Here is an 11,758-nt window from a genome sequence, read left to right on the forward strand (position 1 = left end):
CCACTCGTGAACGTAGATCACGTTGACTGGATCATGTTAAATTTGTTCCTCCTTTATTTTTTTTAATTACTGTTATTATCAACTTGTTATTGTCTTTGTTATTGTCATTATAATATTATTTGACTAAATTTCGCAATAACTAGGTTCTCGATCCTAACAAATTAGCTTCAGAGCCAGATCTAATCAGGTTATTTTCAGTAGCCAAAAATGACTATAACAAAGACTTACGTTGAGAAATTTGATCGGAATGCAAATTTCAAGATGTGGTAATTAAAGATTGAAGCTATGCTAATTCAGGATGACTTAGATATGATACTGGAAGGAAAGGCAACCAAAACCGACTAGCTTTGGGACTGACCAAAAAATTGACCAACTCGATTGGTTTGATTCAAATTTTTCTAGATTTTCTTGAATAAAGCTTTCTGACCTATATTTACTTTTGATCAAAACTAATTTTCACAGACAGTGTACCATAAAATTACACTGTTACTGCCTTATTTAACCCATGGAGTATTATTAATATTTAAATAATATTATTAAAAAAGTATTATAAGGTAACTTGCACTCTAAATTATATGAGTTTGTTTAGGATTCTTATTACTTGGCTTACCAAAAATAGAAAAAAAAATTTCACCGTCTTCTACTCTTCTTCCTCATTAGTTTTTTTGTTTCACCGTTGAAATAATTGACTTATACAATTGAAGCAATTTGGGACAATCATCGGCACAAAAATAACATGGTTAGTATTTATTTATTATCGTTTCTTTACAGAATCTAAAAAATGTGTCTTTTAAGCTAATAACAACAATTTTAATTTACATAAGAAACTAGCACGCTTAATATTTAAGATATAAAACTTGAATAAATAATACATTAATGGTTGGATAAGTTATCGTTGGAAAATTTTATTTACGGTTGGAAAAAATTATAAACGTTTGAATTCTTCTCACTTGGTTGTTGAATATTTTCTGAATTTTGATTAACTAACAAAATAAAACACTTTACTAATAGCCTGACAACCATTTTTTTGCTTTAAGTATTTCGTATTTTAAATTTATTGATCGGATTAATTTAGTTTCAAATTAAGTCATCTAGGAGAGCAAAGTAATTTTGATGATAAAAAAATTTCATTAAGTTTGAATTTGAAATATTTGATTTAAAATTTTAGAAAATAAATTATTACAGTCGTCGCTACTAATCAATTGATAGGTAGCTAACTTCATATCATCCACAAAAGGGCAGTGGAAACTAGTTTAAGCTAAACTTATGCTATTTTTTTAGCATCTAATATTTCTCTTGCAGGACACTTTTGAAATTTTTAATTTCGAAGAGAAAAATGAAGAAAGAACCAAAAGTTACTTGGAGGAAATAAATAGCACTGCGAATGCAATTGTACCTTTTGTTCCTCAATTAGGTGATGAAGAATCGAGGAAACTCTACGTCGGTATGGAGTTTTAGTCACTTGATGTTAGATTTAAGTTTTATCTTGATCACGCTCATCGTAATGGCTTTAGTATGCATAAAAATCAAATTACTAGATCAAGAAAAGATAAATCAATGATTGATCGAGAGTTTATTTGTTCAAAAGAGGGATTCCGCTCAAAGAAAAGTCTTAAGAGTGACAAAAAACGAGATGAGACTAGAGAAGGGTGTAAAGTGATGATGTATTTGTCAAAAAAAAAATAGAAAAATGGGTTATAGCCAGGCTTGTTTCGAACCATAATCATGAACTTGCTTCTCCTCAAAGCCAAAAATTCTTGCGATCAAAAAGAAAAAAGTCAGAGGCTCAGAAGAATCTTATTGATTTTTTAGAGAATTTTGGTATTCGTCCAAGTAAAATTGCATCAGTGTTGATTACTCAGACTGGAGGTGTAGAGAATCTCAATTTAACTGGATGAGATATCCAGAATTATTTGAGTACTAAAAGGCAAAACTATCTTGAAAAAGAAAATGCACAATTGATGTTGAAATACTTTCAAAGTTTCAATCTAATAACCTGGGATTCTCTTATGCAATAAAAATGGATGTAGAGGGTCATTTAGCTAATTGCTTTTGGGTTGATGCTAGGTCTAGGGTAGCTTACAAGAATTTAGAGATGTTGTCTTATTTGATCCTACATACTTGACAAATAAATATTAGATGCCTTTTGTCCCATTTATCGGAGTTTGTAATCATTTTCAATCGATTTTATTTGATTGTGCTCTTTTATGGGATGAAACAGAAGAAACTTTTCGACGGTTACTTCACACTTGGCAAGAGGCGATGTTTGGTGTTGCTCCCCATATCATAATCACAGATCAAGATACTGCCATAACAAATGTTATTGCAAAGGTGTTTTCAAATGGTACATCATTTTTGTATGTGGCATATTGAGAAGAATATTTCTGAATATCTAAGTCATGTTTTTCATGAATTTACGATTTTCAAAGTGAGTTTAGTAAGTGTTTGCATTGTACAAATACTCTTGAAGAATTTGAAGCTACTTGGACTGATATAATGGAAAGATATAATTTGGAAGAACATACTTTGTTGCATAGAATATACACAATTCATGCGAAATGGATTCCAGCATATGTGCGAAGTACTTTTTGTGCTGGAATGTCAACAACTCAAAGAAGTGAAAGTATGAATAAGTATTTTAAGGATTATCTTAATTCTAGTAAACCAATGAGTGTATTTATAAAGCAATATGATAAAGTTGTTGTCGCGAGGTATGATAAAGTAAGGGAGAATGATTATAAGACAAAACATTCAAAGGCTATCTTGAAAACCTTATATCCTATGGAGGACGAATTAGCCAGAATATATACCAGAAAAATATTTTAAAAATTTCAAGAAGAATTGATTCAATCTCAAAAATTTATTTCAGAAAAGATTGAAGTTCAGGATGGAATACACATCTATAAAGTGCATTTATTTCAAAGACAGATCCCGGCCTACATTGTTAAATTGAATCTTATATCAAAAGAGGTTACTTGTTCTTGTCACAAGTTTGAGTTTATGGGTATTTTGTGTAGGCATGTTCTTATGTTATTTATAAAGAAACAGATTCACTCACTTCCACCATGTTATCTATTGGATTGGTGGACAAGATATGCGATCAAAGAAAAAGTTGATGACATCTCAAATACAAGATCGCAGGAGAATAATTTAAAGTCTTCTACTATATGGTTCAATAACATTACGATTCACTCTCTTAGACTTTCTAAACGAGCTACTCTATCTGAAAAGTATTATAAATTTGCATATCATAAACTATTGCAACTATGCGAAGAACTTGATGAACTTCCATATGAGGGGGAGAATGATAATATATGCGATAGTTAAGTTAACGAGTCAAATCTGAATTTGAATTCAAGTGAACAAGGACTGAATATTGATTTGCTTGATCCTTCATTTGTGGCTACTAAAGGACGTCCTAACTCTTTGAGAAGGAAAGGCGGTTTAAAAAAATCTCGAAAGGTTAAAAAAGGCTCTTTTCAACAAAAAAAAAGGAAATCCAAAATTACAAAAAAAAAGACAAGGAAATAAGGTAATTTTGTAGTTTGATCTTCACTTGATGGTATCAATTTGATTCAATAGATTAAAATTTTGAGTCATATACTCATATTCAATGACTTATATATATGTTTTAATTTTTTGACTATGTTCAGTTCAAATACTAAAGTTGAAGCGGAATCTAAAAGCATAGAAACATTCCTTAATAAATTATATCAATCTTGATAAGAAATTCTTTCTGCATCATTCTATTTTTAACTAATAAATTCTTTTTTTTTTGTTTATTCTTTCCTCTTTAAGCAACTACCATCATATTTAGAATTTGTTCAAGGACAAAATGGTGTCGGCGATTCATATCCTACCTCATTTATGGTGGGTTTGCTTTCACTGCATTCTCATGTATTTAAAAACTATTCTGTCTTTCTAAATAACTTCACGTTATACTTTTTAAGGATTTGATAAGAGTTGCTTCGTATCCATACCAATAAGGTTTTTCATCTGCAAGTTGGCTAGAAGTTTTGGAGTTTCAAGTCATAAAAGATATCCGGAGACACAATTATGCTGCTCTTAGTTCAATTTTTTTTTCTTTTGGGTTGAAAATAATAATAGGGAACCGATTCATTTGTTTAACGGAGTAGTTGCTTGGCAAACAATTTTTTTATTTGATTTTTGTGTTTAGTAATTAAAGATAATCAGGTTTTTGTCTTTCTGTTGGATATTATCTTCTGTTGAGATCACGATTTCATTGTGTTCAGACCACTTGTTATGCTTTAGGTTCATGTCCTCAAGTTTTAAGTAATCAACATCCTGTCTGATTTAGTTACCAATATTGCGGCAGAAAGCTTTTTTTTCTTAATTCATGAAGGAAGATCAGCTCCTAGCAAAGAGCTCATAGATGAGTTAAATGTTCTGGAGGCTAATATGTGGAATGATGTTTCTCTGAATAAAGGCTCAGGAGCTCCTATTTCGATTGTTATACTTCTTTCTGCTGGTAGATATTGTGTATAATTGCAACTCAAGTTTCTCTCTATTTATTTGGTACAGATTGATTTCAAAAGAGAAATGTTTGGATAGATAAGTAAATGAGTTTAAGATAAAAGAAAACAAGGGAGACTTTTCTTATATAGAGTAAGGAGATAACTGAATAGATAATTTATGTCACTCGAATCTAGAGGTTATGACTCTCCGATGCTGCAATGTATGATGTGAATTACAAAGCAAATGTGTTTAGATGCCACATCTTAAACAAAATATATGTTATTATCATTCTCGATACGAGAGGAGGAATCAAGATCTAGCTTCTTTTTTCCATTCAGGTCTAGTAAATGCAATTTAGGAGGAGATATGTCGACAATCATTAATTCATTAAGTATAAATGATGATCCTTTTTCCACTTCATGAACGTGTAATCAATTTTGAGTTTTACAAGAGAGGGATATAGTCAATCTGCTCATATACACAAAATAACTATTTAATCAATAAGGAGCATACACAATCCAAAAGTTGAACACAACCTAGTTATAGGGGCCTGCTTGAGTCAAGTAAACAAAAACAATAAACATTTTGCTTTGAGTACATGCGTAGGTGTTGAAATCCCATGAAAACATCTTCGATTCTGTTCAATGCAGATGCACCAAAATATAGCAGCACTGCAACAGGTACCATTTCAATCCTTTATGATGCATTTTTGAACTTCTCCCATGTACACCAGCTTTCATATGCTTCCTTGATGCTGTTAGGCTTGATCCAGGCTATTTCAAAAAAATAGAAGAGCATGTTTCAAATATCTTATGCTACAGAACAATGCAAGGGGACATGTCTAACACCTTCAGAATTCAAATTGCATATGTAGCACAACACACCCAGTGTAATGACCCTGTCACTGCATTAAAGGTTGCATTAAAGGTAGAGAGGTTGTTTCCAAACCTCATCTCAAGACAGAAAATACAAAGTAGTGTAGAGAAAGAAGTAACAGAAGTGAAGACATTTATGGCAAAATACTAAAAACAACTTGACAATTCATCCTAAACAGTAGTCATAACAAGATAAATGATAATCGAAGTGTTCACAAATAATAACTGCCATATACTCATCACTAGAAGGAGATTAGTTAGCCTCTGTTCTTCTTTGGCTCAGTTGCATTTATGAAGTCTAGTCAAAGTAGTGCAAGTTATTAATGACCGGACGAAATCAAGAAATACCCTCATAAGCAAAATTATAGAATTTCTCCTACATCAGACAATTCAAATTGTTAGTAGTGCTTTTGTAGTTACATGTGACACAATGATGTACACATTAAAGAAAATGCCAGCAACCAAATGTTGACTAATTTTATATCAAACATTAATCCTTATTATTTTAAGTGCATAATTGGATGGGCTTTTCTGTTCTTTATCTCTTACATTTTAAGTATTTGGTGCAATTAAGTGACGTTTTTTAAGTTTTAAATAACTGCAACTTTGATTTGATATATATGTGCTCATGCCTCCTTTTTCTTTTTTGGTCAGAGAAGCAGTATTGATTTTTCAGTTTGGAGTATTAAGAAAATTAGCGCCACGACATTGTCTTTGTGAAAATTGGGAGAATGATGTTCTACTGTTATACTCGAGTCGAGGATCTCCCAAAACAGCCTCTCGACCTTCACAAATTAGTGATAAAGGTCTGTTTACACTCTATCCTCCCCAACCACCATATATAGTATTTCAATAAGTATGTTGATGTTGTTAATGTTGAGGAAAAAAAGATTGGAGAAATATGACAACTTTGAGCAAACACATCATTTAAAATATATAGTATGTGTCCTTTTCCCAACACTATTTTTCAGGTATTAAAACAGGCCTTTGGAAACAGAGCAACTAAAGTACCATTCAAAAGAAAAAGATAATTTTTGCTTGAAAGGGGAAAAGTAGAAATAAACTGGAACGGAAAAAAAAATAGATCAACTACTAATATGTTTATTGAGAAAATTTGATTTGACATCTACGGAGAAGATGATGAATCAAAGACAGAAAGCTGTAATATGAATCTAACCTTCTATTGTAATATCGTCATACAAACGAATGATGAAGATCTTAAATGATATCTCCCAAAAATCAAAGCAGTAATATTCCACTTGAAAAAATAAGAGCACCATGTCTGCAATTTAGCGTTGATATTTTGACATTAATAAGGTTTGAAGCCATAGATGAGGAAAGAGAGAGGAAGGTGAAGGATAAACTCTAGATCCGTAAAAGATAAGGAAAGGGTATTTCAAAAATTCTATTTAAAAAAGGAGATAAAAATTATTATTATTTAATGTGATAATACTTAATATGTTCAACGGACACTGATAGTGTAATTTAAGTATTCACTGAAAGTGGATACTAGTTAATCTCTTATTTTTTTTGCATTAAAAATTAGAAAAATAGTGGACAATCGAACTCAGTCATTTAAATATTTCATGAAAAAGGTAATTACGATAAGAGGCTAGGCTTAGTTAATTTTATTAAAAAATATACAAATATGCATTTCAAAAAAATCGATCGCATTTAATTATTTTTAATCATATTCTGATTAAACTTTTTAATAGATCCCAATCAATCTTTTATCTCCCATTATTTTAGCACGATAAATTACTTGAGCTCAATCGGTTTTCTTTTTTTAGAAAAAGCAGATTGATGGGTAAATAATTTGGTCCGTTCAAAAGCAGTTGATTTGTTTAGTTTTCAAAACAAATGTACTCGTACATATCTCTGGACTAACACGTGTCAACCACTGATTACCGTTGACGCTTTCATGCAGCATGCAGAAAGACACGTAACCCCCTGTCTGCTTCTCTTACATCTCCACGTTAGTTAATTAGTTCTTTTCTTTTTTTTTCCCTATATCAATTCTTCACTGCAAGACAGATTTTTCAATTCATTCATCTTCTAATTCAACAAACAACAATGGTGAAATTAGCATCAGCAAGAGAGATCAGAATGTACGGTCCAAGATTGAACCGTAACCGATTCGAGTACATCAACGCTGGTGTATACATGTTTGCTGCAATTTTGCTCGTTGGTGGGTTCGCAGCTCAGTTCTCGAAAGAGCAATTGTCCGGTTTGGTTTTGTTGTTTATAGGATTGGCGGTGATTATGGTAGTGAATGTGCATGATTTGCTTGCTCACCTTGCTGGCATTGATTATAGATTTTTGTTGCTTGGATTTGACCCACAACTTGCTCTGGTTGAATTTGCTGTCCCTGTGGTTCACTCTCTTGGAACTCTTCTTTACTTCCTGGGCATTCTTTTTCTCTTCACTCAGGTAATTTTTTTCAATTTGTTTGTCTTAGTGCTATCCAACTTTTCTTTTTCGAACATTTTAAGAAAAGAATGTTTCCTCTTTTTTGCATTTTACTATCTCCATAAAGAATGAACTACTTTGACTTGACATAAAGTTTAAGAAAATAAAGAAGATTTTTGAATCTTATGATTTTAAATTAAAGTAGTATCAAATGTAAAATAATGTCCTTTAATCTTATCATGTAGAAAGTTGCAATTAAAGTATTGCCAGAAAAAAGAAAGAGATCATTCTTTTTGAAATGGACTAAAAAGATAAGTAGGTTATTCTTTTTTTTAAACGGGGAGTAACTTTTTTTTGACTAGTTGGGAAGTGGGTTTCCCATGTAAGGGATCAGGGATTGAATCCAGCCTCTGTCTGTTGCTCAGTCATGAGCAGCTCGTTGCATGAGGTTGTCTAGTGCGGTTTACCATATTCTCTGTTATTTCGTTCACTAGCTATTTTACAGTGAACAGGTTACTACAAAATGTTCACCAGAGGCTAGCTGTGGCAGAGGTTAGAGGTTGTGGGTTTCCTTGGGGTTCAATAAAAAAAACTTTCCACTGATCTTCAAAATACAAATATTTACGTACATTCTAACTATTTTGAGTTTAAGATCACAAAATCTAAACGTCAATTCTTTAATTATTTATTTTAAAATTTTGTGTCAAGTCAAAACCAAACAAATAAACTAAAATTAAGACGGAGGGGGTAATTCGTTTGCTTTATATATCTTTCTCTGTATCATGATCACTTTCATCATTAAAACATAAGCACTGAATTCTAGTTAGCAAATCATTATATGGGATGGTGTTTGGCTGGACGAGAAATACTTAAATGGAGAATGATGTGCCAAAAAGTACAAAAATTGTGGTCTTCAACGTGTTAGTGAGTAAATACTAATTCAATTAAAAGTCTTCAAATATGGAAACAACCGTGGTTGATCATCCACGATCTCTATGTATTGTCAAATTATATAAAAATGAGGAGATGTCTAATGTAACAAGTTAGTTTTGCTCAAGTGGTTGAATACATCCGGTTTAGGATTCAGGTTGTCTAATGCGCTAAAATGTCATCTGCTTCTGTGCTGTACTATGTGTTTGTGTGATATCTCGTGACTTGAGCCGGGGGTCTTTCGGAAACAGCCTTTCTACTTCATCAGAGGTAGAGGTATGGACTGCGTACATCTTACCCCCCAGACCCCACTAAGTGGGAATACACTGGGTTTGTTGTTGTTGTAATGCGCTAAAATGTCATTTATGACATTCTTTTGAAACAGAATAAAAGGAACATAAAATGGAAAAGAGGGTGTGATATGTATTAATTTGGCAGAAGCCATATACCCTTGAAACCACCACAATACCAAACTTGAACCCATTGACAAGATGCCTAGCTAGAACAAAATCGAGCCTAGGCCACTATAAGAAGGTGTCAAATCTTTTTTTTAACAGAATAAGGAAAGAATGTGACACAGGGAGTAGTAATTTTGCTTTGCTGGCTAAATATAGAGTTGAATATTGGGTATTTAGTTTCAGTATATTGTTGTTGAATTCGTCATCTGATGTATTAATTCGTTTGTGAAGGCAGAAAAGGGGCATGACAATTTCAAAGTGGAGAAGCAAGCTGTGAATCTGCTTATTGCTGGCCCTGCACTATGGCTGATTGGTTCAATCCATAACTCATGTCAGATTTATGAAAGAGCGGATGGGCACGTACAAATCTTGCAACAAAGCGTTAACATTCCCTTCTTGTTGGGCAGTTTACTGTTTCTGGTAGGAGCAATCCTCAATTGGCAAAAGCAGTCAGGATATGTCCACCATGGCTTGAAATTGTTAGTAAGTGAACCAACATTTTTTTTACAATTATCAATATGGAAAAATCTGTTTGTGAATTTACCATTTTAACTCTTTAATATCGCTTATTATGATCATAAGTATATATGAATGATCTATATGAATCCCCATTTAAAAACAAAGAGGATGGGCTGTCCAATACTAATAATTAACAGGGTCGTTGCTCTCATTTCCCGGACCCATACTTGCAAGTTCTGCCACGGATAATTCTCCATACTTGCTCTTGAAAAACGCACTATTTTTCTTAATTAGTAGTTCGCCTGACCTTAAGACCCTCATCTTAGAAGCATGATCATGTAGTTTAAGAATAAGAATGGACTTCAATTACTAGAATATAGGATGTGCTAAGTCAGAAAGTCCCGACCCCGTCAACCAATTATCAAAAAGAAAGTAAAGAGGATGGAAGAGAAAATTGTATTTCAGTGACATTCTAGGAGTATCTTAAATGTTGGATGCTGTTAATAGATTCTATTGACTTGATACAGAGGTTCCGTATAGCCAATCCAACTTTTGGATCTGAGACATTTGATAAGTTTCCTTTTAACTCTTTCTTTCTAATGTTTCATACTTCTTGTAGGCTTATGACATACTAGAAAATATTAGTACTATACTTACGAGCAGTACAATCTATTGCACACCTTTTCTATCAGCTAACTATTGGGTGATTTGTGAAATGATGCAGAGTGACGACTGGAAATGGTTCGGAGTATTTGGGAGTTTATTGCTATTAATTGGGGGACTAATGAACGTGGTAAAAGTATTCAAGATGCAACAAATGAGTGGATTGAGGCTAGAAAAGCTACGAGGCGGAGCACAGGACCGACTGATGCAAGAAAGAGAGGGGCAAATGCCACTGATAATAGAAGAGCAAAGGCGAAGGAGAAACTTGCCAGAGGAGGGAACAACATCAACTACTGTTGCCCCAACTCCTTACAAAGATGTTCTTGTTGGTCAGGCTTGAGAGTGAACAATAACAAACCATACATAGAGTTTGCATTTAGCTTCTTCTTGCAGCCTCACCAATATATGAAACCTTGATTACTGGCAAAACTGCTGAGGGATTGTTTGATCACGATAGTATATACTTGAATTTGATGTTGATCGATATGTGGATCATGATCGGTAAGTATTTGATTCAGACTGTAGTATGGGGTCATTCGCACAAATGACACTATTTTGGGTGGTCTTTAATTTTTGTTCCTTAAAATGCGGATCATCAACTTCTAACCTTTAGAGGTTTTAACTAAAATTTAGGGACACAAATTATGGCTCAAGTTCAATAGTGGGACAAGTAAAGCGGCCCAAGTTATGCAGGCCATAAGTTTAGTGTGGTAAAAATATGTCGCAGGGTTTATATCTAAAGTTTAGTGGTACAAGTATGTAGCAGGGTGTAAAATGTTCAGCGACACAAGTTGTATTATGGGTAAAGTGCAGTGCACAAGTTAATATTGGGTTTGAAATCGAGAGACGTCATGCGGAAGCTTAAAGTTCTCAAACTATGAGACGATAAATAAGATGACAACGAAAAATAATATTAAAAATATAATTTTATTATATGATTTGGTCAATTGACCTACATATAAAATTTAATATTAAAAACATAAAACTGAGACGATAAATAAGATGACAACGAAAAATAATATTAAAAACATAATTTTATTATATTATTTGGTCAATTGACCTACATATGAAATCTAATATTAAAAATATAAAAAAAATATAACTTATTAAAAATATAAAAAATATACAAAACTAATAAGAGAGAAAATTTTCTCTAAACGAAAATCTTAAAAGACTATATTGTGGATGTTATTATGTTATGGTATGAGAAGGGGGTCTTCTATTTATAGATGTCTAAAATCTTTCCTCCAAGAAATAGGTTAGCCAAATATGGAATAACTTTTATTTCCTTCTAAAAAAAAGTAAAAATTAAATATATTATATTGTGGATGTTATTATGTTATGGTATGAGAAGGGGGTCTTCTATTTATAGATGTCCAAAATTTTTCCTCCAAGAAATAGGTTAGCCAAATATGGAATAACTTTTATTTCCTTCTAAGAAAAAGTAAAAATTAAATATAGTAAGAAAATCAGCACAAAAATTCTAAC

The 11,758-nt window shown here is 32.5% G+C and overlaps 1 protein-coding gene and 1 long non-coding RNA gene across 3 annotated transcripts; one reads left to right on the forward strand and one right to left on the reverse strand.

The window, feature by feature from the left end:
• Positions 1 to 4,843: 4,843 nt before the first annotated feature.
• On the reverse strand, positions 4,844 to 6,857 carry LOC107863151. The gene is made up of 2 exons (XR_001672105.2): positions 6,529 to 6,857; positions 4,844 to 5,249 (listed from the first exon to the last, which is right to left on the reverse strand). It is a non-coding gene; the product is annotated as an uncharacterized LOC107863151 (long non-coding RNA).
• A 509-nt stretch (positions 6,858 to 7,366) lies between these two features.
• Positions 7,367 to 10,840, forward strand: LOC107866127. 2 transcript variants are annotated; one of them, XM_016712304.2, is made up of 3 exons: positions 7,367 to 7,781; positions 9,380 to 9,631; positions 10,332 to 10,840. In XM_016712304.2, exons 1-3 carry the CDS (start codon positions 7,425 to 7,427, stop codon positions 10,608 to 10,610), a joined length of 888 nt encoding a protein of 295 aa, XP_016567790.1. In that variant the 5' UTR covers positions 7,367 to 7,424; the 3' UTR covers positions 10,611 to 10,840. The 2 variants fall into 2 exon arrangements, with proteins under 2 accessions (XP_016567790.1, XP_047265370.1); XM_047409414.1 differs by having other exon boundaries at positions 7,371 to 7,781; positions 9,380 to 9,627; positions 10,332 to 10,470.
• The last annotated feature ends 918 nt before the right edge of the window (positions 10,841 to 11,758 follow it).

This window comes from Capsicum annuum, chromosome 3 (assembly GCF_002878395.1).
Source record: "Capsicum annuum cultivar UCD-10X-F1 chromosome 3, UCD10Xv1.1, whole genome shotgun sequence".
In the NCBI taxonomy this organism is placed as follows: domain Eukaryota; kingdom Viridiplantae; phylum Streptophyta; class Magnoliopsida; order Solanales; family Solanaceae; genus Capsicum; species Capsicum annuum.

Excerpts from the sequence above, each read along its gene's own strand:
- LOC107866127 (XM_016712304.2), top strand. The coding sequence starts at position 7,425 with ATGGTGAAATTAGCATCAGCAAGAGAGATCAGAATGTACGGTCCAAGA. Across the intron at positions 7,782-9,379 it reads TTCTTTTTCTCTTCACTCAG|GCAGAAAAGGGGCATGACAA; the intron begins GTAATTTTTTTC and ends TCGTTTGTGAAG. Across the intron at positions 9,632-10,331 it reads ACCATGGCTTGAAATTGTTA|AGTGACGACTGGAAATGGTT; the intron begins GTAAGTGAACCA and ends GAAATGATGCAG.